Source organism: Capricornis sumatraensis, chromosome 3 (assembly GCF_032405125.1).
Source record: "Capricornis sumatraensis isolate serow.1 chromosome 3, serow.2, whole genome shotgun sequence".
NCBI lineage: Eukaryota > Metazoa > Chordata > Mammalia > Artiodactyla > Bovidae > Capricornis > Capricornis sumatraensis.
In genome coordinates this window covers 45,257,477-45,284,802 of record NC_091071.1, presented here as the reverse complement: position 1 = coordinate 45,284,802, position 27,326 = coordinate 45,257,477, and the positions used below count along the sequence as shown (strand labels likewise).

The window sequence follows — 27,326 nt, the reverse complement described above, 5'->3', positions numbered from 1 at the left end:
TTGTTCTGTGTCCAGTTCTAACTGTTGCTTCCTGACCTGCATACAGGTTTCTCAAGAGGCAGGTGGTGGTCTGCTATTCCCATCTTTCAGAGTTTTCCACAGTTTATTGTGATCCACACAGTCAAAGGCTTTGGCATAGTCAATAAAGCAGAAGTAGATGTTTTTCTGGAACTCTTTTGCTTTTTCAGTGATCCAGCGAATGTTGGCAATTTGATCTCTGGTTCCTCTGCCTTTTCTAAAACCAGCTTGAACATCTGGAAGTACACGGTTCACGTATTGCTGAAGCCTGGCTTGGAGAATTTCGAGCATTACTTTGCTAGCTTGTGAGATGAGTGCAATTGTGCAGTACTTAATATCTCTCAGTTTTCTGCGTCAGAGGTCGGGAACAGCATGGCTCGCTGGGTCTTCCATTTACAGTTTCACAAGGCCGCTATCAATGTGTCTGTAAGGCTGTGTTCCCTTCTGGAGCCTCTAGTTATGGATCTACTTCCAGACTCATTCAGGTGGTTGGCTCCATTCAGCTCCGTTCCATTGGAGAACTAAGGTCTCCATTTCCTTGCTGGTTATTTAGTTCACATCCCTTCTCATGCTTTCCACATAGCCCCTTCCAGCCAACATGGTCAAGTCCCTCTCACACTACTAATCTTCTAATTTTGTGTCACGTTTCTGCTGTCTCCAGCTCTAGAAAGTTCTCTTCTCGTATGATTAGATTGGGTCCACCTGGGTAATCCATCCTACTTTTCCTATTTTAAAGTCTGTAACCACCTAACTATATTTGCAAGGTCCCCTTTGCTATTGGAAAGTAATACACTTACAGGTTCCAGGGACTGGAACATGGATATCTTAGGGGCCACTCTACCTCCCATACCTCCATTTCCTTGGCTGGCTGGGCTGTACCCAAGTACTGACTTAACTGACTTCACCTCAGTGTGATCTGCTGTTTTTAACTTTTGAAAGTCACTAGTTTATATTTAAAATGTTGATTTCCTTCTTCAAATCTTGGTAGTAATTGATAATTTCATCTTCACAGAATTTTTTCCATTTTTGTTTCTTTATACATCTAGTCTAAATGTATAAAGAAATAAGTCATCTCTCAGTTTTTTGCAACAGAGACCTCAAGGCAATTTGTTCCAAGACCTCAAGAGGTATCTGAAACTCTGAAATGTTTGTTTATTGGATTTTTATTTGGCAGGTTTTGTTTGGTTGAACTTAATTTGGGATGCCTTTCTCCCAGGATTTCCATTTACTGCTCATCTCCCAGAGTTATTACCAGTGTGGAACCACTTTTATTTATTATTTTTTGGAACCACTTTTAACTTCCTAAGAGGTCCAGGCTTGTGGAGAGCCTTGGAGTGCAGTCCACTTTGCTTAAAGCCCAGCCTGTCTCTTCATTCCACCCCTGCTGATAGCATCCGTCTCTGAGGAGCCTGGCTTTTCTCTCACTTCTTGCATATACAAAACCAGCAGTGCTTTAAACTGGAATAGAGTTTAAAAGTTTGTTCTGTTTTCATTTTTTGTGTTTTTTTAATATAGTTCTGTTACAGCAGGAAGTGAAGTGACATGAAAGTCGCCCAGTCGTGTCTAACTATTTGCGACCCCAATAATCCATGGAATTCTCCAGGCCAGAATACTGGAATGGGTAGCCTTTCCCTTCTCCAGGGGATCTTCCCAACCCAGGGATTGAACCTAGGTCTCCTGCATTGCAGGCAGATTCTTTAACGAATGAGGGAAGCGCATTATAGCAGAAGGGTCTATCATCAAAGCACCCTGTCCACAATAACTGTCCACAATTGCTTGTGTTGTGTTAGTTACTGGGCTCCATCTTCACATTTCTAGCTCTTAGGACACCATAGTTCTCAATACCTGTCTGTTGAATAAACAGGTCTATAAGTTTTACACATGAATCTACAGTAGCATGAAACGAACAGAGAAATGTTGCAGTAAAGAGATGGTATGTATCAAGTTGGCTGTAATTTTTTAATATGAAAATCCTGAGGTATTTTGAAGCATGAAGAATAAATGACAGCTATCCTAATTTTAATTGTTGTAGCCTTTGAAGAAGATGGTGGAAAGAATTCGCAAGTTTCAGATTCTAAATGATGAGATAATCACTATCTTGGACAAGTACTTGAAGTCAGGTGATGGAGAGAGCACACCTGTGGAGCACGTCCGCTGCTTTCAGCCACCTATCCACCAGTCCCTGGCCAGCAGCTGAGGGAGAGTCTATCACCTGTTTTTGAAGAGTTCCAGTACTGACTGCATTTAAGATCTAGAAGGGCATGTTTTTCTTTCCATAAACTATTTAGTGGGATTTGGGGGAACTATTTTTCAGTATCTCTGTGCCTGTTAAAAGTAAGGGGGTGCTTTTCGATCTAAAAGCTTGATTTTATAAAATTGACTTATTTTTCTACACTAAAATTGTATATACTTTTGGTAATTAGAAAATCTAAGAATGTTGACTGCAGATTGTTGCCATCATGTTCTTACAAAATCATTTTCCATTTTTTTGTGGAATGTTCCAACAGCTAGCTATGTCATGAAGTGCTGCTGAGTTCATCCATTTATCCTGTAACATTTAAGGAAAGATCTGTGAATTTAAGCAAGAAACTTAATACCAGCTAATTGTAATAAAACCCATTACCAATTAGAATTAAACTTAATGATTAGCTTTTGTTGAGAGATTTTTCTGGTTTTTTAATGAAAACCTTTTCTAAGTCATTTTCCCTTTCCCTTTTTGTCTTTCAAAAAATAGTGAACTTGATTTCTCTGTTTCTACTAAATCCAGCTGTAACAAAAATCTAGTTTGTGACAGGATTTAAAGGTTACAGAAATAAAAATAATGGAACCTGTTTGTGTTCATTCATTTACTGTGACCCTGTGTGCCCTGGCTTTGGTAAAGTATTTTCCCTACTTGCTTGAGTGCACAAACCAGGCTAGAAGTCCAGGTCACCTGCAGCCATGAAGGAAGGGACAAGATCATGATGGTAACTTCTATATGGTTTTAAAAATATTAATAGCAAAGTCCAGGTGCATTATCTATGGCACCAAAAATAAAGTCTGTGAACTACTTGGTTTTACTGTTTAACCTTAAGATAAAACAGAACTATTTTAGAAAAAGTAACCTAAAAATGTTGCTTGTAGTAATGTGAAATAATAACCCTGGGGCCAGTATTCTCCTGCAGATTAAGAGGTAGTATCTGTGCTCACCCTATAATGGAAGTATAGAATATGATGAAAAATTAATGAGTAAATTTAAATAATTCATGAGTTTTATAACAATTATAAACTAAAAATTTTAAGTGCTGTAAGATGTTAAATAATTACAAATTTATTACTATAAAGCTATGCATTCTCAATGAGGGCAATATCACACCCAAAGGGGTGAAAATTGGTTTTCATCTGTTGTGTACAAAACACAGATATAGTTATGGTTTTGTACATAAACAAATATAGAGTATATCTGTGGTATTAAAATTACATGGAGAGAGGCAGTTAGGAAAAAAATGTCTACAGAGGCTCCTTAGAAGATCAATAATAAAATATTGGGAAAATGGAACATGTTTCAGAGAGCTGGAAAAATGTCAACTCTGCCCTGGTAAGGCCAGTGAACAGTGAACCTCCCATGGGTGGCTACTTACACAGTAGACCAAGCTTTGTGACTGTGGGCAGGACCAACAGAATGGAAACAGGCCTAAGTTCTTCCTACTTAGGTGGGAATGAGTTGTATTTTTGAGGCCAATTGATGACAGGTTTTGAAGCTGGACAGAGGTTCATTACACTGTTATTTTTTGCACAGGTTTGATGTTTTCTGTAAACATTTTTTTCATGGACACTTTAACAAAACCAAAATAGTCGTCCAAACTCTTAAGCAAAAATAAGTGCTACAAAGAAATTATGTTTTACAAACACCCTGTTTGTTCTAAACATTCAGACTGAGATCTTTTCAGTTTTATTTCAACGTGAGCTAAATTTAAGAATTTATCCTAGTCTTCTGACTTTATTTTCCAGTGTTGTTAGAAGAGCTAAATGACAGTGTAACTCATTACGAAAATAAATGGATAAGTAGAAGAGCTGATGTAAAATGGTAATCAAGGGTCCAGCCATCAAGGGATTAGAGTAACTGAAGAAGAAAGCCAGCCAGGCTGTAGTCTGACAAAGGATGTGCTGATTTAACAAAGTGTCATCTAGGAAGGCCATCAAATGTTCATGGTGGCAACTCCCAGCCTGAGAAGTACTTCCATGCAGTGATTTCCTACCTTTTTTTGTTTGTAAGTTTCCTTCATTTAATAATTTAGGTGTCTCTTAAATTAATAGTTCAAAATTTAAATAATTCATTAAATAGGAGTCATTTTTATAGGTAAGATAAATTACAGGATAATGTATTGAGTTAGTTTTGTTTTTGTTTTAATCAAAAAGCCTTAAAATGATCAGGGATTGATAAGAATGGGCATGAAAAATGTACATTTCAGACTTTCATCACCAGTGGGGAAAAAAAGCTTTTATAGACCTAAAACTGTCATTACTGCATTTAGATTTTGGTGAAGGAAAATTTAAAATAACTCTACAATAATACAGTGTTAATAGAAATTGGCCATGTATTGAGTCATCATTTAAACATAAGTAATTTCTTGGTCCAAATTAGTGAAACCTAAAAAAAAAAAAAAAAAAGGATTGTCTCTAGAGAACATCATCATTTGAGAGCAATGCTTTTTCAGACACATTCTGATACTCAGATTCACTTTTTTATAACAGTTATAGATTAATTACATCTTTCTTCCTAAAAAGCTGTCAGATTTCCATTTCTTCGGGAGATATTTTCAGCAGTGTGTTGTTCAATTCCACAGGTTAAGCTCTCTTCATTATTATTAAGAACTTCATACATACTAGAAAGACTGCCATTCACTGCTTTTTCGTCTTTCCAAAAAGACACAGGCAGACTTGAGAGACTAAAGCTGACGTCTTTAAAGGCATGCAACAAGAATATTCCCACAATGATTGTAAAGAAGCCACTCAGAGTACCAATGACATCATCAACAGGCATATCTTGCCACTCCTTAAAAAGAATAGCTGAACAAGTTAAAACTGATGTTGTGAAGAACACATAATATATTGGAGTCACGATAGAAGTGTTGAATATGTCCAGGGCCCTGTTTAGGTAGTTAATCTGTGTGCTCACACAGACTATAAGGCTCAGCAGCAGGATCCAGGTCAGGGGATGTTGTAGCACAGGTTTTCCAGCAAACAGCTCTTTGATAGCAATGCCCAGGCCTTTAGCACAGGAGACTGAAACTGCTCCAATTACAGAGCAGATTGTGATATATACAAGAATGTTTGTCTGTCCATGCCGAGGTCCCACCACAAAGATTAATATCAAGGACACAATGACCACAAGTGTTGCAAAGACCACAAAACCTGGAGGAGGCAAAGAAAAATTATATTTAGTTAAATGTTTAAGTACTTGATAAGAAGGAGAAAAGGTGTGGTCCTAAAATAAAAATTAGCTTTTGCTGCCCCAGCAAAAACACAGTCAATAATTTAGTTAAATGTACACACTGGAAGATTACGCTTCATATTCACAAATTATTATACTACTAACATTTTTAAAGTAGTATCTTGGGCCTGATAATTATACAGATATCCCTTAATTAACATGGGATTGAGTTGCATGGATCCAATTATACATGGATTTTTCCAATAAATACAGTACAATACAATCTGAGGGCTGAACCTGTGGATGCAGAACCTCAGACATATAGGATGGGCTGTAAGTGGGTTTTCTCATATCCCTAACCTCTGTGTTGTTAAAGGGTCAAATGTATATATATCAAAGAAAACAGTATCAGGCTGACTCACAGCCATCCATCCAAGAACACTCTGCCCTACTTCCACCCACTGGGGTGCTCTAATTCCAATAACAGGTATAATACAATCAGAATAATCAGAAACCAGTGGAGAGAAATTATGAGATGACCTTGAATGCTCAATGATTTGTAGATGCTAAAGAACATTTGTCTAACAGGAGCAAATTTTTAACATATTTAGGGACCAACCACAGGGGTAAAAAAATCAATAAGAGAACTTGACAATAACTGTCGGGATCCAAGTTAGATAGGAGACTTGAACCCAACATGATAATAGCTAGTGACTGTGCAGCACTACAGGTCAGACACTTTTCTTAGCAATTTCTATCAATTCAGTCATTAAATTCTCACAACTACCCTGTAATATAGACACTGTCATTTGCAATTTTAAGATGAGGAAACAGAGCAGTTGTTTCATCTTTTAACTCCTCGAATTCTAGTAATATGATTTTACAGAAGGAAACACAAAAATAAGAATTTGTAAGGAGATGATAGAAACATGAAAGCCAAAAATCAGAAGATAATAACTGATAACAGCAGATTCAAGAAAACTGAATCCCACATCAGCAGTGATCAAAAATTAGAAAGTGACTCGGTGTGCTACAAAGAATGCTCTGAAGATACAAACTACCTCTAGAAGTGGGTTGAAGAGGAGACTAAAAACAGGAGGCCTGGCTAAAGTCTTTTCAAAGAGCACTGAGACCACGTCAGATCCCAGCCCAGTTCTGAATATCTCAGTGACTGGTCCCATTGCCACAGTGTATGGGAGGACCCCAGACCAGCTGAGTGTGTGGGGGCCTCACTAAAATGGGGGGGCTGAAGTCAGGCATACGTCTGATGGTAGCCATCTCCTCTTCTCCACTCAAATCCTAGGATGCTGGCAAGCCAGATAGGAAACTTGGCAAGGAATCTGACCAGCTCATCTCGCAAGGCAGTCAAGGATCATTAGAGAGGGGCCAAAACAAACAGAAAAAGTCTTTGTTAGTTCAAAGTAGACAGAGGGAAACTTCAAAGACAATAATAAAATGAGAGGAATCAAAGCAGTCAAAATCTGAAGTAAAAGGAAGTACCCTGAGGTAGCTAGAGAAAGACCACACAAAGCAATGAAGACCCAGCGCAGCCAGAGAGAAATAAAAATTACTCTTGCAAAAGAGTAAAATACAGTAAGACTAATAAAGTTTTTATTTTTTCATACCTGGATCTCCTAGCTTGTGAGACATTTCATTTAAGGTCTCAATCTCCTCTTCTTTTGGAGCATGAATAACCATAACTGTAGATCCCAGAATACTTAGCAAACATCCAATTTTTCCATGAAGATTAAGTCTTTCATTTAGAAAGTAGGAAGAAAGAATGGCACTAAAATGGAGGGAAAGATGGAGGATTATTACACAATCAGCTACTTTTCTCATTTTTAAATATCAACACAACTTAAGAATTACTGAACTCAAACTAAAACACTGAGCTTATAAAGATTCTAGCTTTCAGCCAAGGTAAAGAAAATGCACATTCAATCATAAAATGAAGTTTCTGGGAACTACCTGCTTCATCATACTCTAAACCAGAATAGTTACCATCTTTCTACTGTAGGACATCAATATGAAATTTTACAATAAACAGAGCTATGATACAAATTTAAGAATCTAGGTCCATTTGGACCTATTTGCTCAACTTTATCCTTACTGAGTGATGAATCTGTCATATATTTTCATTTAATTCCACATAACTTGCCTATTAATGATCAAGTTTTAATATTTTATAGCTAGTTTTATTGAAATCTTAAAAAACTATAAACCTATAAATATAATAATGGCATAACAAAATTAAGACATTACCATAATAAATATTTATTACACATAATACATAAATAGCATCTTGTATCTTTATATATTATACAATTTCTTGAAAATTATATAATTTTGCATGCAATATAGGTTTATATAACTATTAATGTTAAAAAAATATTTATATAACTATTAATGTTAAATACCTATCACTCAACCAACTTTGGAATACTAGCCAAAATCCAAACTTCAATATGGGCTTAGCTGTTTTGGCTAATGATTAAAACAACAGAAACAGGACAAGTCTTGGACTGTTCCTTCCAAAAAAGTGTCCTAGGCCAGTCTTCAACCTTGCTCCAATCAATTACTTTCTAGAGAAGATATAGAGATCTATTCATCACCAGTCACCACCTACCAAAGTATACATATGTCAAATGATAAATATTGTAATGAATACAACTTGGAATTTTAAAATACTGCAATTAAAGTTGAACTAGTATTGACTCTAAACACAAGCAAGACAAAGCATAAAAGCATTTTCTCCCACAACTTGTTAGCTGGCCTATGCACAGAGAATAACATTTCAAAAGCAAACTACTACACAGCATAAAAAAGTCTCAAGGTTGTTTAAATATAAATTAAACTGAGCATGTGTAATTAGCAGGTACTGAATACCTTACAGATGAAACGTTAACTGCTGTTTCTACACGTGAAGAGCAGGGTCCTCACCTTACTAGGACACTGAGCGCTCCTAACGGAGTCACTAGGGTGGCTGGTGCAAAGGCATATGCAGCAAAGTTGGCCACCTCGCCAGCTCCCACTTGGAGAAAGACAACAAAAGAAAATGTTCAGATAGGAACATACTAGTCAAAACAGAAAAGGCTGCATTTCACATACATTTTTTCACACACTGTTTAAATTGTTATTCATAAGGGTTCTCCTGTAAATTATCAACATTAGAATAGAATTCAAACCAATTAGAAACAATACAAACCTATAATTTTAATGGAAAATATCTAATTTCTACGTGGGTTTTTTTTTTTTTTTTGGTTGGGCTGCATGGCTTGTGGGATCCTAGTTCCCCAACCAGGGATCGAACCAGGGTCCTTGGCAGTCACAGCACTGAGTCTGAATCACTGGGCTGCCAGGCAATTCCCCTGTGTATGGGTTTTTTTAATTAAAATTATAGTATTTATATCCTATGACAAAAAATCAGCTTAAACAGATATAAAAGCCTTTTTTACTAGCTCTTTTCTTTTTTAAAACCCAACTGTTACATTCAAAAGATATTCTTGGGTTGCTACTATGTGTCAGATGTTCTAGGATGAGGAAAAATAAAGATACTGCTCACCTAAGACATTTTAGTGAACAAAAACAGACAAAACATACAAATGAAGTAAAGTGCTGTTCAGAAAACAAAGCAAGGGAAAGGAATGAAGAGCTGGTGACAGGCAGATAATGCTGCCAGGCAAGAGTGCTTGGATAGAAAGTTTTGATCAGTCAGATACGGAGTGAGGGATTTACCAGCAGCTATGTGGGTGAGGAAAATGGAGAGACATCCCAAGCAGGAAGAACAAGTACAAAATTTTGACTCAAGACCATGTCTGGCATGTCTGAGCAGCAAGGAAGCCTGAGTGGTTCATACAAAGCAAGCATGCGGGGAGTGGCTAGCGAGAGCAGGACCTTTGTGAGTCTCTCAATGGATTTCATCTAAGCTGAAAAGCCACTGAGGAATTTTAGCAGGGGAGGGACATGTGATCACATAAAATCACTCTTGGCTAGTTTTCCAAAATGGTTATGCTAAATTTCACCTAGTAGTGTCTGAGAGTTTCCTGTTTCTCACTCTCCCCAACGTTTGCTAATCTGTTAATGGGAAACAGGATTATTTTATCATGCTATGAATTTGCATTCCCCTTTTTCATATGTTTATTAGCCAAGTTAAATCTTTTAGTGAAGTAAGGGCTTCCCTGGTGGCTCAGAGGTTAAACTATCTGCCTCCAATGCAGGAGACCTGGGTTCAATCCCTGGGTCGGGAAGATCCCCTGGAGAAGGAAATGGTAACCCACGCCAGTATTCTTGCCTGGAGAATCCCATGGACGGAGAAGCCTGGTAGGCTAACAGTCCACGGGGTCACAAAGAGTTGGACATGACTGAGCAACTTCACTTCACTTTTTTGGGGTTTTTTACCAGTTTGTCTATTTGTTTTCTCTTATTGATTTTAAGTAATCCTTCATATAGTTTGAACACGAATATTTTCTCAGCTTCAAAAAAAGTCTTTGCTATTTCCCCACTGTGGTGTTTACTATGGGCTTGCCAGGTGGCTCCAGTGGTAAAGAACCCACTTGCTGATGCAGGAGATGGAAGAGATGCCTGGGTTGGGAAGAGTCCCTGGAGGAGGGCATGCCAATCCACTCCAGTATTCTTGCCTGGAGAATCCCAAGGACAGAGGAACCTGGTGGGCTTCAGTCCACAGGGTCGCAGTCAAACATGACTAAAGTGACTTAGCACCAAGCAATTGTTAGTTCTGCCATTTTTTTTGGCTTAGAAATCCTTTATCATCTTATCATCCTTAATTCACCTAAATTACTAATTTGAAATGGTTTTAGTCATGAATAGCTAAATTTTACTGAGATAATCATATATTTTTTCTCCTTCAATTTAACACAGTAAATTACAGTGACTTGTTTTCCAAGATTATGCCAATTTTGCATCTGCAGAATAAATCTAACTTGCTCATATTATTTTGTTTGTGATTTTTACATATAGGTTTGTGAATGAGATTAGACTTTATTTTTCCCATCTTATTGTCCTGATCATGTTTTGGTATTAGGATTATACTAGCTTTTTAAGAAGAGTGAGGGAACCCCCTTTTTCTATTATTAAGAAACTTCTTAAAACAAGTATTTCTTCTTTAAATGACTGTGTAATTTACCTATGAAACCATCTGGGCTCAGGATTTAGTACATGCAAAGGTTTTAAAACTACAGCTTCAACTGGGTTAAGTTAGAGGAGTATTCCAGTTTTCTATTTCCTCATGAGTATTGATAAACTTTACTTTTCCATAAATTTTATCTAAGTTTTTTATCAACTGGATAACTGGATGTTTTTCATAATATCCTGTTAATATCTATGAAACCTTAATTACATCACCTAGCTATTTTATCTTTTCCTTTTCTTGATCAGTTGCAACAACAGGTTTGTCAAGTTCATTATTCTGAGCATTGACCCAAATGTTGCTTTAATGCCTTGTTTTTCTATTTAAATACTTTTAGCTCTTCTCTTTACTCCTTCTATGGTTTATTCTACAATTCTTTTTCTATTTTCTTCAACTAGATGCTTCATCTTTCAATTACATTTATTTGAAACCATAAATTTTACTCTACTTCAGTTATATTCCCTAAGTTATGATATTTTGTATTCTGTATCAACATATTGAAGTATTGTTTAAATTAAACATACTTTTAAAATATTTTCTAATTTCCATTCTGACTTCTTTGAACCACAAACCTGTGGTTTAAAAGCATATTTCTAAACTTCTACATGTATTTTTCATGTTATATTTTTGTTATTGATTTCTAATATAATGATAATGATCTGTGAAAAACAATTAAATTATTTGAAAAATTTCAAGACTGGCTTTATGGTCCAGCAAATAGTTCACCTGCATCAATATTCCATATGCACTTGAAAATAATATAGACCTGAAGTTGCTGAGTTCAGTGAGTTAAGTTAAATCTGCTGTTCAGATTTTCTATCACCTTAAGAATTTTACTCTGCCTGTCCCATCAACTGCTCAGTGTCATATTAAAATCTCACTATATAAATTTGGATTTGTGTATTTCACCTTGCTGTTCTGTGTTTCAAGGCCATGTTATTATTTTATTTATTTACGGCTGTACTGGGTCTTCACTGTTTGCCTGAGCAAACATTCTTCAGTTTTCGGTGCACGGGGGCTGCTCTTTGTGGTGGTGCACAGGTTTCTCCTTGCAGTGGCCTCTCATTGCAGAGCACAGGGTAAGGACTTAAGAGGTGTTGATATATGAGCTAAACTGCTCCACAGCATGTGGGATCTTCCCAAACCAGGGATCAAACCCATGTCCCCTGCAATGGCAGGCAGATTCTTATCCACTGTGCCACCAGAGAAATCCTCAAGGCCATATTATTAAATAAAGTCAGGACTGATAAAACCTCCTGAGTTGAACCCTTTGTTTTCAAGAAATAATCTTCTATCTCCAGTGTTGTTTTGCTATGAAGTATATTTTTTCTAAAACAATAATAGAAATGTGAAGTTTCTTTAGGCATGTTCTTCCGTCCTTCTCTTTCAGCCATTTTATATCCTCATGTTTTATAGTCTACCTTACAACAGGCATGCAGTTTTTTTATTATGTTTTTATAAATCCAATAGAATAATCTTTGTCTTTAACTGGGCCATTTCATGCACAGTAGTTGATAGACCTGGATTTAAATATACCTGTGGCTAATTCATGTTGATGTTTGGTAGACACCAACACAATATTGCAAAGCAATTATCTTTCAATTAAAAATAAAATTTAAAAGTAAGTTAAAAAATAAATATACCACATCTTAAAAGATTTTCAAGAGTTTAAAATTAATAATGTAATACTTCAAATATTCAGAAAAACAGAATAAAATATAAATGACAGCTATATATCCACCACCTGAATGGTATCACCCTTCTTAGAGCAGTTCACAAGTTCTCTTTCAAAAGCTGCCTGCTATGGAGTCTGCAGTTACCTCTAGGGCAGAAGTATTTCCAGCTGATCCTGAGCTTTATGCGTTTCCCTGATGCTGGCTAGGTAATTCTTAACTATCATGTTGGCTCTTTAATGCTTTTAAGAGGATGCTTTTTTATATCCTGTCCAGTCTTTCAACTTGTTTTCAGCAAGTCTTATTAGTGTCATCTTCAAAACACATCCAGAATGCTACCACTTCTCACCACACTAACTGCCATTACTCTGGGTCCATGCCATTATTACCTCTTACCAAATTATTTCAATGGCTTCTTACAGGTTTCTCTGCTTTTGCCCCTACGCAGTCTATGCCTCAGCACAGCAGCCCAAGAATTCCTATTAAAACCTGCGTCTGTACATGTTACCCCTTTGTTCAAGCCTCCAGTAATTCCCCATCAAACATAAAAGTCAAAGTCTCCAACCACTGCCCTGCACTCCCACTCCCTTACTATCCTTACCTCTTTAATGGTTCCTGAGGTTTTAGTAATCCAATGCTGTACAACAAAGCACCCCCAAAACTGGCAGCTTAAAACAACAAATGTCAGCCATGTTTTCTGTTGGCCAAGACAATGATTTCTCATAGTTTCTGCTGATCAGCAGATACTTCTCAATCAGGGTCTTTCAAAAGGTTGCAGTCGAGATACAATCTGGAGCCTGTGCCTTGCCACAACCTGGAGGACTCACATCCAAGGTAACTCACATGACCAGTAAGTCAGTAACTGAGTGTAGCCTGGGGACCTCTCCTCAGGGTGACTGTCCTCCAGCACAGTAGCTGGCTTCAGAATGACCAATCCAATCAATCAAGGCAAAACCTTAATGCCTCTGATGACTTAACTCACAAGTCATCAACTCTGTTGTATACCTTGATCATATTGCATTAATTCAGTGTGAGAGGAGATAATACAAAGTTGTGACTACCAGGGAGCAAGAAGCTTTGCAGGCTATCTTGGGTTCTGCCTACCACATTTTAAACTGCCAGGCATGGTCCTGCTCGCTGTCTTCATGTTTTATTATTTCCTCCTGCTTAAAATGTTCTTCACCCAAATACCCATATGGTCCCTCACTTCCTTTATCTTTTGCTCAAATATTATCTTTCCAATGAGGCCTGCCCTGGCCCCTCAACTAAAATATAAACCTATCTATCCTTCATTTTACTACATCCCTTCTCCATGTACTACTAGCAAACATCAGCATTTATCACTAACACACAGTTTATCGTTACTGTTGTCCACCTAGAAAGCAAAGTCTCCTATGGGTAAGAATTTTTCTCTTTATTCTGTTTATTCTATCTCCAGCACCTAGAACACCTGACATACAAAAATAAATGATCAAGAAGTATTTGCTGAATGAATAGTTAAATTGTCTCTTTGTTATTTCAACTGCCCTTAGAAAAAAAATTTACATAATTCAATCCTGAATATTTTGAAAGCTCAGCATCTCAAGGATCACTCTTTCTATGTACCTTTTAAAAGACAATCATCAGAGCCCCCTCGCCTGCCCCCTTGTACCCCTCACAAGCATCCTACACTAATAAACCTACTTCTTGACTATCAAAAAAATAATACATAAATACATAAAAATCATCAAAGTATGCATGGAAGTCTTAGCAAATGCATACCTCCTTTCTAATTTGGAATGAAAATCAATGGAAGGACAGGAATTAAAAACAGGATGCTTTCTATGATCTTTCACTTTCAAAATCACCTTAAACTGAGCATAACTTTTAAAAATACAAATATATGTCAGGCATGTTTTAATCAGATAGACAAAATTTTCTCGTCCAAATTAAATAAACTATTACACTGTTAAGTGACTTATACAGGCTTAAATTTTACATATTTTGAGTTTTGTTCATTAAAAAAACCCAGAATTTAAAGTTTTAAAATTTTCTGGTAATATAAGGCTGTAAAATAGTATACATAAATATTTCAATATACACCTATAGTATTTTCTTGAAACATCCTCTATACATACTTGATAGCAGTCCGGCCCACCACAACCATTCTTTGAGATATGCATGGCCACCTTGACCTGTCAATGAAAACGTATTTCACTTCTTTGGAAGATTATTAGACTTCAATGTATTTATGACAATAATTAGTAATGACAGATTTTAAAATATCATTTGCTTATTATTACTATATTGAATAACGGTTTCATCATGATTACACTAGAGAAGGCAATGGCACCCCACTCCAGTACTCTTGCCTGGAAAATCCCATGGACGGAGCCTGGTGGGCTGAAGTCCATGGGGTTGCCAAGGGGGGGACACAACTGAGCGACTTCACTTCCACTTTTCACGCACTGGAGAAGGAAACGGCAACCCACTCCAGTGTTCTTGCCTAGAGAATCCCAGGGATGGGGGAGCCTGGTGGGCTGCCGTCTATGGGGTCGCACAGAATCGGACACTACTGAAGCAACTTAGCAGCAGCAGCAGTAGTAGAAGCATGATTACAAAGGAGAATTCTTAGATAATATTTTTATGATTATCTTAAAAAAGGGGATGTGAGGATCACAACAATGTGAATGAAGGAGTTAAATCAATCCTTCTATTTCAGTTCATACTTCATGCTTTTGTTTTGTGAACTTACCTTCAATAAACAAAGTGAACCAATCAGAAATAGCCCAACTTCTAGTGAATTAGATAGCGGAGAAGCCATTTCGGTGTGGGTTAGCCCCACTTACGAGGTAGTAACCCTGGAGACAGGGGTCCTTTATTGACCAGAACATAAAAAGATTGAGCACTGCTCACAGTCTGGAGCTTCCAGGATGTTCATCCTGCCTTTTCCTCTAGACCATCCTTCACTTTCCTCTAGACCAAACTAACAAAATTCGGAAGCAATCAGTACTTAAGCCACTATTCAAAAGAAAAAGTCAATGTGAATGAACCCTTTGATAAGCATATCCACATGGAAAATGTGAGTACGTGACTTAGGAATGAGGATATACTTGTTCAAATAGCATATGCCAATATGTTCTCCTTTCTGCATGAAATCCAACTGAGGTCATTATTTTAAGAGCTTGATTAGGTATGGCTATAGAAATGGCACAGAAAGAAGGTAATTTTTTTTTTTTTTTACTGCCAAAGGAGATTTTCCTGAGAACAGAACTGGGTCTAAAACTGAAGCAGAGGCTGAATGACAGAACATGGCCAGAATGCAACATAAAGCTGGAAGCTGTTATGATACACCAAAGTTAGAGGGAGTTCAATCACATCAGGCGTTTCCCAGGGGCTCATGGCTTGTCAGTAGTTTCTGGGGATCAACCTATACCACCAATCAGGATTTCACTCAACTGAGTACACTTCAACCCAAAGAAGCCAGCTCTCTTTCCTGCCAATTTGAGATCAGGAAGGAAAATGTCTAAGGAAAAAACAAACTTTTACTATCATTGACAAAAGAACCTAGCCTTCGATAAGATTCTGATTCTATCCATACAACCTCATTTCCTTCTCTGCAGACTATCAAAATTTAAAGAAAGGGCTGGATGCTAATTGGGTATTGGTCCCTATTCCCACTTTGATAATAACTGCAAGAGTGAGTAGTTAATTTATTTTGACAACTTTTTATTTTTCTTATTACAAAAGTGATTCTCTATAAACATGTACAATTCTTACAAAGTCCAAAGTTTTGAATATAGTCACTAGGAATGAAGATATAGTCTTTTACAGTCAAAGAACCCAAATATCAATACAAAGGAACACACTGATACCATTTCAAAGTCACATAGGGCATAAATAACTTACCTGCTCTCATGGAGCCTTTTCTGGCAAGTCGCAGAAGGCCTTTTTTTTTCAAAATGAAACTCCCTCCAATGAAAATACTGGAACTCATAGCCAATCCCAGACCAATATAAAAGTCATACTTTCCATGCCCCTGGCTCATTTCGCTTGTTACTTAAAAAGCTACTGTGAATCACATTGATCAAGAACAGAGAAACTGTTGGTGCTGGAGGCAGGATGATGCAGTCTTCAAATCTAAAGAGGGAAAACAAAAGGAAATTTTCACAGAATGACAGGATGCATGATCACTGCAAAATTTTACTCTTTCTTTTCTCATAAAATAATAATACTTTTTATTACTACTATTAATAACATAAATATATTTACCATTTGTATTTAGCACTAATCTAATTATATATCCTCCAATTATGGAAAAAGATGGGATTGTGATATAAAACCAAATTTAAAAATTAGGACTTCCCTGGCAGTCCAGTGGTTAAAACTCCAAGCTTCCACTGCAGGGGGCAATGGTTCAACCCCTGATCAGGGAACTGAGATGCTACATGCTGCGCAGTGCAGACAAAAAAGAAAAAAGACTGAACTCATAGAAACAGAAAACTCTGAAAGGTGGGGGTTAAGGGGTAGGGAAAGGGAGTGAAGGTGGTCAAAACATACAACCTTCCAGTTGTAAGATTAATAAGTGACATAGTTAACACTAGCCTATTGTGTAGGCTAGTGAATGTTGCTAGACAGTAGATCTTAAAAATTCTCATTACAAAAAAAAAGTAAAAACCCATTTAGCTATGTGTGGTCATCGATGAACGTTAACTAAACTTAACTGTGGTAATTATTTTGTAATATATACACTATGTGGTACACCTTAAACTAATACAATGTTACATATCAACTATAATTCAATAAAACTGAGGAAAAATAAAAAGTAAAACCATATTAAAATTGATTTTATAAACTCTGGTTTCCTATTTTAAAAATGTTTCCTGTCTTAGCTGCATAATCCATAGTTAACAAACTTTCCTAAGAAAAAAAACTCCTCAGAATGAAAATGAGGCATAAAAACGCACAAATCTAGTTTACAAAAACATTTACCAATTTCACAAATGTGTCTTTTTGAATACTCTATACAAAGAAACAAAAAATTTTCTCAAGCATATATTTTCTTCTTAGAAATCTATGTAGATGTAAGTATATGGTAATTTATCTCTCATGTAGCCCATTCAGGAATGTGTATGGAGAAAGCAGATGTCGCATTATTCTGTCATAGCAGAGAACGAAGTCTAGCAGACAGATGTTTGTCAGGGTGTGTGTGTGGTACTCTTGGCCCTTTTAGAAAACAGGAGGGCCATGGAACCTAGAAGACTCACGCTGTAAGACCAGAAAGGATGCGTGGCTTACCAAAGACCACAGTGTTTTCAAAACAGCCAAAACTCAGAACTCTGCTGGCAAATGAACTAAACTGGGTAGAAAAGCAGAGGAAAAAGCACTTACTCAGCTACAAGGTTTACCACTGGTTGTAACAAACTGCCAGCCCAACCTTCTGATATGTCTTGAGATTTTTTTTTTAGTCCCACAATTTAACAACTGCATCCCAGAATTAATCTACAGTTCAGTCAGGATCCTTAGTCATTAATCTTCACTGACCAGCCAGATTTTTCCATTCTTCAGGTTACAGGTCTCTGGCCTTTAACTATAGCAACTTAATTTCCTATCTTCCTAGCCCCTCAATTGCCTTATCCATCCACTCAAACAGGCTTTACTGAACATACGTTCTGTGCACTAAGCAGTATGATCAGCTGTTTGGATAAAATGGTAATAGCTTTTAGACTTCAGTGGGGAGACACACAAGGGACAGATTATAACGGGGTTGGGAGGTAAGTGAAATAGGTGAGGGAGATTAAGAGGTACAAACTTTCAGGTACAAATAAATGAATCACTGAGATGAAACATACAACATGGGGAACATAGTCAATACCAATGTAATATCTCTTTATGGTGATAAGATGGTAACTAGGTTCATCATGGTGATCGTTTTATAACATATAAAAATATCATAATTAATCCTGAAATGAACTTCTAAGGTCCCAAGCTGCTGAAATAGTGAACTAATTGCATCCTTAAGCAAGTGATCTTAGTTTTCTGAATGTTGAGCTTTAAGCCAACTTTTTCACTCTCCTCTTTCACTTTCATCAAGAGGCTTTTTAAGTTCCTCTTCACTTTCTGCCATAAGGGTGGTGTCATCTGCATATCTGAGGTTATTGATATTTCTCCCAGCAATCTTGATTCCAGCTTCTGCTTCTTCCAGCCCAGCGTTTCTCATGATGTACTCTGCATGTAAGTTAAATAAGCAGGATGACAATATACAGCCTTGACGTCCTCCTTTTCCTATCTGGAACCAGTCTGTTGTTCCATGTCCAGTTCTAACTGTTGCTTCCTGACCTGCATATAGGTTTCTCAAGAGGCAGGTCAGGTGGTCTGGTATTCCCATCTCTTTCAGAATTTTCCACAGTTTACTGTGATCCACACAGTCAAAAGCTTTGGCATAGTCAATAAAGCAGAAATAGATGTTTTTCTGGAACTCTTGCTTTTTCCATGATCCAGCGGAAGTTGGCAATTTGATCTCTGGTTCCTCTGCCTTTTCTAAAACCAGCCTGAACATCTGGAAGTTCACCAGCCCTGGGTATTCTTTGGAAGGAATAATGCTGAAGCTGAAACTCCAGTATTTTGGCCACCTCATGTGAAGAGTTGACTCACTGGAAAAGACTCTGATGCTGGGAGGGACTGGGGGCAGGAGGAGAAGGGGACGACAAAGGATGAGATGGCTGGATGGCATCACGACTCGATGGACGTGAGTTTGAGTAAACTCTGAAAGATGGTGATGGAAAGGGAAGCCTGGCGTGCTGCGATTCACGGGGTCGCAAAGTGTCAGACACGACTGAGCAACTGAACTGAACTGAAATGAAGCCAATGAGCCAACATAAAAGTGGTTCAAAATTTTTTTTTTATATATTTTGTACTTGGAACATAGCATTATGGGTCAATTATACAATAATAAAAAAAAACTTTCAATACTAAACTTCCAGGTATGAAAAAATACCTTAAAAACAGTACTTACTGTAATTGCATAATAAAATTTGACAATTTTCTTAAACACAAAGGAATGAAACCCTCTGCTAGTTTTTCACATCTAGTGGCTTAGTTTGAATCAATTCCCTTATTTCTCCTTCTTATTAATAATATATGAAAATGAAAGAGAAGTTCTAAATCTATAATTAAACTGCTCTATCACCATAAGAAAAAAAATTATAACAAAATAAAAAGTGTGTTTACAGGTTCCCACCATACCCTACAACTTGTTTATCCATGTTTATGACTCAGTTACCCTCAGCAGAAGGCCAGCTTCTGGGCTCCTGCACAAGAGTCACCTTTATTTATCCTGTGTGCCAAGCTATCCGGCAATCTCAAAATATGTCAGATGTAATCTGGGTGAATACTGATGAATGGAATCATATGATTGGCTCTAAAAAATAAAGCTGGCTATTTATGAGTAAGAAAACCAGTGCATCATTCCGCTTAGCATTCTAAAACGTAACCATGGTAAAACATAGCCTATAAACTGAAAAACTGAAAAGTTGTCAAAGTATGCTGGGAAGTGATAGTACCACATACAAATGAACATGCAAAGATAACAATAACAATGGCTGGAAAATGAGAGTGAAGAAACCTAGCCACCACTAAACACTTCAGCCTACTTGGCAGATATATTCTTCTAATGAGCAAGAGTCATCTAACTGAAATGAACCCTCCTCCTTTAACCACTATGTTCATGGAACAACGTTCTTAATTACCATACAAGTTCAAGAGTCTGAATATCCTAGAATCAATAAAACAGAACCTTGTTATCTGCAAGGACCATACTCAGAAACAAGCCAAGCTTGTCTATAATTCCAATCCCATTATAAGGATAGCCTCACAAATCCTAGTGGCTTAGATGGTAAAGCGTCTGTCTGCAATGCAGGAGACCCGGGTTTGATCCCTGGGTTGGGAAGATCCCCTAGAGAAGGAAATGGCAGCTCACTTCAGTATTCTTGCCTGGAAAATCCCACCGACTGAGGAGCCTGGTATGTTACCTTCCATGGAGTCGCAAACAGTCGGACAACAACTGAGCGACTTCACTTTCACAAATCCAAATTCAGACTTTATAAAACTGACCTTCAAATACCAAATGTGTAGCTACCAACTTACTAATATTTACTAGTGCTTAAAGTTGAGCGACTTCACTTTCACTTTTCACTTTTATGAACTGGAGAAGGAAATGGCAACCCACTCCAGTGTTCTTGCCTGGAGAATCCCAAGGACGGGAGAGCCTGGTGGGCTGCTGTCTATGGGGTCACACAGAGTCAGACACGACTGAAGCAACTTAGCAGCAGCAGCAAAATTAACTTTCCACTAAATGGCAAGTTACAAGTAATATAAGGTCTAAAATTAAGATCCAATACATTATGCTGCCTTGACACCTGGTAAAACTGGGGTGACCTAACCACAAGTTTCGGTCCTCCCCTACTCTGCTTTCATGGATACGTCCCAAAGTCAAACAGCCCTCCTTATCATGGAGACCAGGCACAATTCCTGCTTATCCCTGAGTAGTGAGCTTCAATGCCTTGACAGACTGCAGAATTATTAAAGCAAGCCAATCACACCCTCTTGCAGGAACTGAGGCACCCCTCAAACTCCTGCTTGCTTCACAGAGGTCCTGGTTCCTTACTCTGCAGCACGTGTGCAGCCCTGTGTAGTATGTGCTGTGCTCCTCCTAGACATGTCAAAGTGACTAATGAACTGTTGTCTAAGAAACTGGTCTCACGTGCCCAGTGTCTAATGTCATGGGGAGGAAATCTTCTGCAGCAACAAGGTGAAGAAGAGATGACTAAACCAACACATTAAGTCAGAATCTTATTTTATCCTATGATCACTGAAAGTTCACTGTTCTTAACTTTACTATGTCTATATATAAATTTTCTCTATATTTTATATAAAGTTGCATGATACTATTTAAAATCTTTTCCCCTCTTTTCATTGTTACTGACTTATTGTGGAAAGCTTCAAGCATACAAAAGCAAAAAAGGATTTTTTTGATCAGTTGGGTCAATCTTATTATGCACATGGCTTTGGAGAGCTGTATCCCTCATCCCAAATTCATTTCCAAACACAGAATCATGGCTCCCTTCAGACAAGTCATCACTGCCCAGACATACCACAGCCCCTCACACCCTTCTTTCCACTATGTAAGTGGATGCTCTTCACTTCAGGCCAGGTCACACTTCAAGTTGTGCTATAAAGACTTGTCCAGTACCTACAGCCCACCGGCATTTTCTCTCCTGGGCAATTATTTTATTTACAGACAGGTTCATAAAATTTATTTCCCAATTACTATTCTATCTTTGAAGATAAATTCTACGTTTCTTAAAAACAATGACTAGTTATTCGTGGTGGTTTCCCCAGAAAAACGCACTCACTTATACTGGCAAATCTGATTCATAAGCTTTTCTAAAATTAAGGTTATTTGTTGTATGTGTTTGTTCACTTACTGAATACACCAGTGTGTACATGGGTGGGGAAGGATGCCAAGTAACATAAAAGTTGCATACCATCAAGCTATAAAGTAGCCTTCAGCCACTAAACTAAGTAAATGAATCACCTCATTTGACTTACACAGCAATGAGTCAGAATCTGTTTCCAAGCACAGAGAAGTTCCTCTGTACTACGTGGGGACAACAATGAACACCCAGAAGGATGTTCAACTCCCAAAGCAGCAGCCAATGATATAGATCTGTGGAGAATGTTACACAGAAAATGAAACAAAATTAAGGGGTCTAGTCTAATGCAAAGAATGTGGATACAGAATAATGTAGAATAGGACTAAAAGATGGGTACGTTTTGATGCTCAATGAAGCGTGAAATTCAGAAGACTATCTTCATTTGGATTTGTTGTTAATGTTGTATAGCTTTTGACTATTGCATTTATGAATACAACTACATATAACATTTTAAAAACCATGTTGTATTTAGGTTATCTAATAGTTTATATAAAAATATTATTTTTTGATCAATTAAAACAAAAAGAAAGGAAAGAAAATGAACATCAGCATGAATGTCCTGAAAGGAATATTTGCTTCACTATTCTCAGACCTGGAAACGTTCTATTCCCACTCTGTATAACTGAAGGTCAATCACAGCCAGGAGAGCCTGAAAGAGATTATTTTTTATTTCTCAAGGATTCGCTTCAGGCCGAGCCTGATTTAAAAATAGTTAAACAAGAAAGCTTGCTAAGTTTCACTTCAACTAGGTTCCCAAACCAGAAATGACGAGTCCCAGATGGTAACCTGCCCATCTTGCCTCTTAGAGGGACTCAGGTGAAAGGTCCCAGTCCGCTACCCCTGACTGTTACGGTTTTTTTGTGGCAATCTGTTTAATAAACATATACTAAGCAGCACACGTCCCAGGCACTAGCGTTATAAAGGTGACCAAAAGTTCCTGTCCTCAAGGATTCCACAGCTAAGTAAGAATTCTGAAAATAAACTATTCAAATTTTAAACACACTTCCAAATTTTAAAAACTTTTAGAATTTTCAGCTTGTTCTAACAGGCACTTGATTTTCATAATTGATTTCACTAATATCTATGAACACTTACACTGTTAACTTTCATCAAATGCAATTATGTCAAAAATGAAATTAATACAGCTCAAAGAAAAAAAATTATGAAATTGGTCCACTTCCTTCTAAAGCACGAGAACATACAATTTAAGGAAGAGGAAAACATGGACCGGTATTCTAACACCTATATGAAAAGTCTGAAATAAGATTTGTTTTGGGAATTCCGTGGCAGTCTAGAGATTAGGACACAGTGCTTTCACTGCCCTGGCCCCAGATTCAATCCCTGCACAGGGAAAGATCTTATAAATTGCAGCACAACCCCACGCCCCCCAAAAAAAACATAAAAAAAGAAAAAGATTTACTTTGCAAAATGACATCATCAATTTCAAAGCTAGCTAACTTTAAAAATTATACCTATTTATTTAACAGTTTTAAACTTATCACAGCACTTTTGACATTTCAGTTTCACAAGAGCTTACATGTGATAATGTTAAGTAACTTCTCATGCAGCTGGTATAAGTAGCAGCCCTGGGATTAGAAAATGAGTCTCCTCATTCTCAGCCTTTTGCGTTTTCCATTAGTTTCCTTTTAGTCGCCAAGCTGGAACACAATCAAGGGGCAATTCAAACCAGATTCTCAGTGAAGGTCAGTCTTCATGCCCAGCCTGCTTCTCATGTTTGAACTGTGGCTTCACCATCTTTCATCACCCAAATACCCTACAACAGCCAAGGGTGCCAGATGGATTCTCTCTGAGAGAAGCCAGCCAGTGGCTGGCTACCCACTATTTACAGGAAGAATTCCAAATTTTGTAATCCAATATCTAAGACCTTTCACCATTTGCTCCAAACCTGCATTTTAAATCTCTACTTCCCAATGCTGTATTTCATATACTATGGCTCCACCCGCGGTCAACACGCTGCTGCCATTCTTACTTATTCTTTTCACTCCTCTATATCTTTTTTACATGATTCCTTTCATCTTTAAAGACCTACTTCAAAAAAGCACCTCCACAATGAAGCCCTGCTTGAATTCCATAAACCAATTTTTTTCTGAATGTGCTAACCTTTATTCTGAATCTTTCTTGGGACATTTTTCCAGCCTCTATTATGATTACTAATGTACATGATTTATATCCCCCTCACTGTGGCTCCCTATGGACAATGGTATGCTTACTTCATTTACTCAGTCAACAAATAACTGATTTACAGTAAATGAATACATACTATGTTCAAAAACATGGATACACAGTGAATACAGCAGACCAAAAACCCTGCCCTTGTGGAGTTTACCTTCTGTTGGTAAATAAGAACATTAATTTGGAAGGTGGTGAATGATACAGTGAGAAGTAAAGCACGTTAAAGATATTGAGTAATCTTAAAGATATTGGGTAATATAAAGTAATTGGGTTCAGGGGCTTCTATTTTAACTAAGCTGGTTAGGAGGCCTATTGGAGAATGTAACATTGAGTAGAGGCTTGAAAGAAATAGTAAAAGAACAAAGTACAGAAAGAAGCAAGTGCAAAGGCACTAAGGCATGAGCAAGCACACAGTTTCTTAGGAAAAGAAAGGCTACTATAACTGGCACTAACTGAATCAGAGGGCTTCCCAGGTGGCTCAGTGGTAAAGAATTGGCCTGTCTAGCAAAAGATGTGGGTTCGACCCCTGGCTCAGAAAGATCCCCTAGAGAAGGAGATGGCAGCCCACTCTAGTATCCTTGCCTGGGAAATACCATGTACAGGGGAGCCTGGCGGGCTACAGTTCATGCAGTACCAAAAGAGTCCAACGTTGTTTAGAGACTAAACAACAAAAACTGAAGGAAGGTAGGTGGGAGACTACAGAGAGCTGTTTTCATACACTAGAAATATCCTCAAAAGAGTATAATTGTTTCTCATTATTATGTCTCCCTAATAGTAATAATTACCACTTACTGAACACCTCTGGAGGCACTGGTGTGATTGATACACATTATCAATCCTGGTGATTGATACACATTAATTATAATCCACACAATAATGAGAAAAAGCTATCATTACCCCCCGCCTTTTAGGTAAAGAAACCAAACCTCCCAGAGGTTAAATCTCAAGTAGAGGATCACAGAAAAGTTGCACAGCCTGAAATGGAACTTAACTGTCCACTGGACTCAACTTCTATACAGACTACCCACATCTAAGAGTTCTCGTTATTTACTTCTGCTTGGTTTCCATTGCTTTAATTTTTTCCAGCCTCTCCTTGGGCTAATTATTTTTAAACATAGTAACTATAAATACTACGGAACCTAACTTCCCAATCCTAATTAGCAACAGTAATTATAAATTAAAATTTTAACTTACATGTAAGTTTAATATGGTCTCTTATGAATAAAAGGCTGGAAGAGGTTAGAGATGACTTATTCATTCTCATTTCCTCGTAAATAAAACCCTTTATTCTCATTTAAAGTTTTAAGCCCTGGCAGAGTAGCTCCAGCCTGGAAAGAAGAAAATACAGAAGTAGCGAAAGGAATGAATAGTTACTGAATACTTTTTAAAATTTAGCTACTAGGCTCCATACTCATTTTACTTACCAACTAACATAAAACCTACTCAACTGAGCATAACATACTACTTCATCAGACAGCTTACTGGTATGAAACAAAGATCTCTATTCTCTCATATTTATTGTTAGTACTTTAATAAAAAATGTACTAACTGGGTTCATGGTACATAGGGAATTTCTAGAAACAAAACTAAAACATAGAGTGTAGTAAATGAACTGAAAAATCTAGAAAAGAGATTCAAGAGGCAAACACAAAATCAAAGGTATAATGAATTTTGTTCAGTCGTATGGCGAGAGAGGGCTCACTGACTTTATAAAAGTTAGGAAATTAAACAGGCCACGCTCAAAACGTTACAGCGACATCTAAGGCTTGTTCAACTGTCAATATCTCCGTTGTAGCTGAAACAATCTTTTAGAACTCATAACAAAATGAAACTACTTTAATGAACTTAATGAACAAGCGCCCCGAAAATGCCAGGCAAGGCTTCTGTGGGATTTATTGGCAATCCAAATCACGGTGGAATTACTCGATTACGGGGGAAATTACTTCCATCTCAGAACACGCGTGGCTCAGTGTCTCCAGAGAAAACAGGCGCCCCTGAGGAGTCCTTCCCGACCCGAGGGGCAGACCTGCCCACAGTTAGCCCCTTCGCGCTTGCCTGAAATGAAGAAAAGTGGAGACCTCACCGAAGTTGGCTGGCCCGCCGCGCGGCTTCCCCTCCGCTATCCGGCCCGGGTCACCTCTGCTCACACCCCCACACAGGCCGCTCCGGCTACCCGCTCCTGAGCTCGCGCGGCCACCGCCTTCGTCTCCGTCCAGTGGGAGGTGTGAGCATCCAGGGCTGCAGCCGTGCGCACCGCTTCCTCCATGGGGGAGCGCCCGGGGGAACTTGTCCCAGACGACCTCCAGCCCCCACCACAGGCGCCGCCACCGCCGCCACCGCCGCCACCACCAGGACCTAAAGAGACAGCTAAAGAGAGCCTGGGCGCGGCCGAGTGACGCACGAGGCAGCGCGCGCACGCGCAGTGTGGCGCGGTAAACGCCCCGCCCCCGGCGCGCCTTCCGGAGAAGGAGCGGGACAGAGGAAAGTGATCTGGATTGTTGGCTGACCAAGTGATCAAAATCAAATCAACATCAACATCAAGAAGTACCACGTGCGGTGAATTCCCACGCGCGGTTAGCACATCAAGCTATGTCTCTAAGCTATCCTAGGGAAAGGTGCTCCGAGAGGGCAAGGGCGGGACTAGAGTGAGACCCGGAGGCCCGGGCGAATAGGAGGAGGGCCAAGGGGTGAAACCAAGTGCTGGGGGCGGGGCCGAGTTTGGCCTTCTCCGGGTAAGGCCTTCTCTTCCCAGATGGTAACTATCCGAAACTATTCGTTACGTTCTTTGGGAGGGTTCATTGTTTGCTAAAAAGCCGACCTCCCGACACTTGGGAGGTTTATTTTTCATGAGATGCACGGGAAACCCACTGTTAAGCTGCCCTGCCTTGGCTTCTTCTGGAACGTAGGAAGTTCCTGGGACCCGTGATAATCGTTTCGTCAAAGAAGGACGAGGAGGGCTCATTTATTAAAAACTAGAGGAGCAACAATGGCAATGGCTCCCCACTCCAGTACTCTTGCCTGGAAAATCCCACAGACGGAGGAGCCTGGTGGGCTGCAGTCCATGGGGTCGCTGAAGGTCGGACACGACTGAGCGACTTCACTTTCATGCATTGGAGAAGGAAATGGCAACCCACTCTAGTGTTTTTGGCTGGAGAATCCCAGGGACGGGGGAGCCTGGTGGGCTGCCGTCTATGGGGCTGCACAGAGTCGGACACGACTGAAGTGACTTAGCTTAGAGGAGCAACTAGCTGGATCTGGAGTGAGACCTGCTAATAAAACAATAATACCTTGGTTACAGGTGCAATTCCTCTGGGGATATTTTTCCAGTTTTTGACCAGATACGGGAACACTATTATACCAAATTTAAGTAATTTTGGGTGGGAATCTTTCTAAAATGAAGTCTTTGCTTA

The 27,326-nt window shown here is 38.5% G+C and overlaps 2 protein-coding genes and 1 pseudogene across 6 annotated transcripts in view; 2 read left to right on the top strand and 1 right to left on the bottom strand.

The window, feature by feature from the left end:
• The window catches only part of CYFIP1 (cytoplasmic FMR1 interacting protein 1), a 102,600-nt gene extending 99,778 nt beyond the window's left edge, over positions 1–2,822 (top strand). For both annotated transcript variants that reach the window (XM_068968028.1, XM_068968027.1), the window contains one exon: positions 2,051–2,822. In XM_068968028.1, the coding sequence (XP_068824129.1) occupies positions 2,051–2,215 (165 nt within the window). In that variant the 3' untranslated portion in view covers positions 2,216–2,822. The remainder of the gene's footprint in view (positions 1–2,050) is intronic.
• Positions 2,823–3,482: 660 nt separating this feature from the next.
• NIPA2 (NIPA magnesium transporter 2) lies at positions 3,483–26,253 on the bottom strand. Of its 4 annotated transcripts, none has more exons than XM_068967084.1 (6): positions 25,972–26,253; positions 16,139–16,369; positions 14,368–14,424; positions 8,372–8,462; positions 7,057–7,217; positions 3,483–5,412 (listed from the first exon to the last, which is right to left on the bottom strand). In XM_068967084.1, the coding sequence occupies exons 2-6, from the start codon at positions 16,275–16,277 to the stop codon at positions 4,778–4,780; spliced, it is 1,083 nt and encodes a 360-aa protein (XP_068823185.1). In that variant the 5' UTR covers positions 16,278–16,369; positions 25,972–26,253; the 3' UTR covers positions 3,483–4,777. The 4 variants fall into 4 exon arrangements, with proteins under 4 accessions (XP_068823185.1, XP_068823183.1, XP_068823186.1 ...); XM_068967082.1 differs by having other exon boundaries at positions 26,000–26,253; XM_068967085.1 differs by lacking the exon at positions 25,972–26,253 and adding an exon at positions 25,111–25,204.
• On the top strand, positions 21,904–22,077 carry LOC138075369 (DNA-directed RNA polymerases I, II, and III subunit RPABC4 pseudogene; annotated as a pseudogene).
• Positions 26,254–27,326: the final 1,073 nt, after the last annotated feature.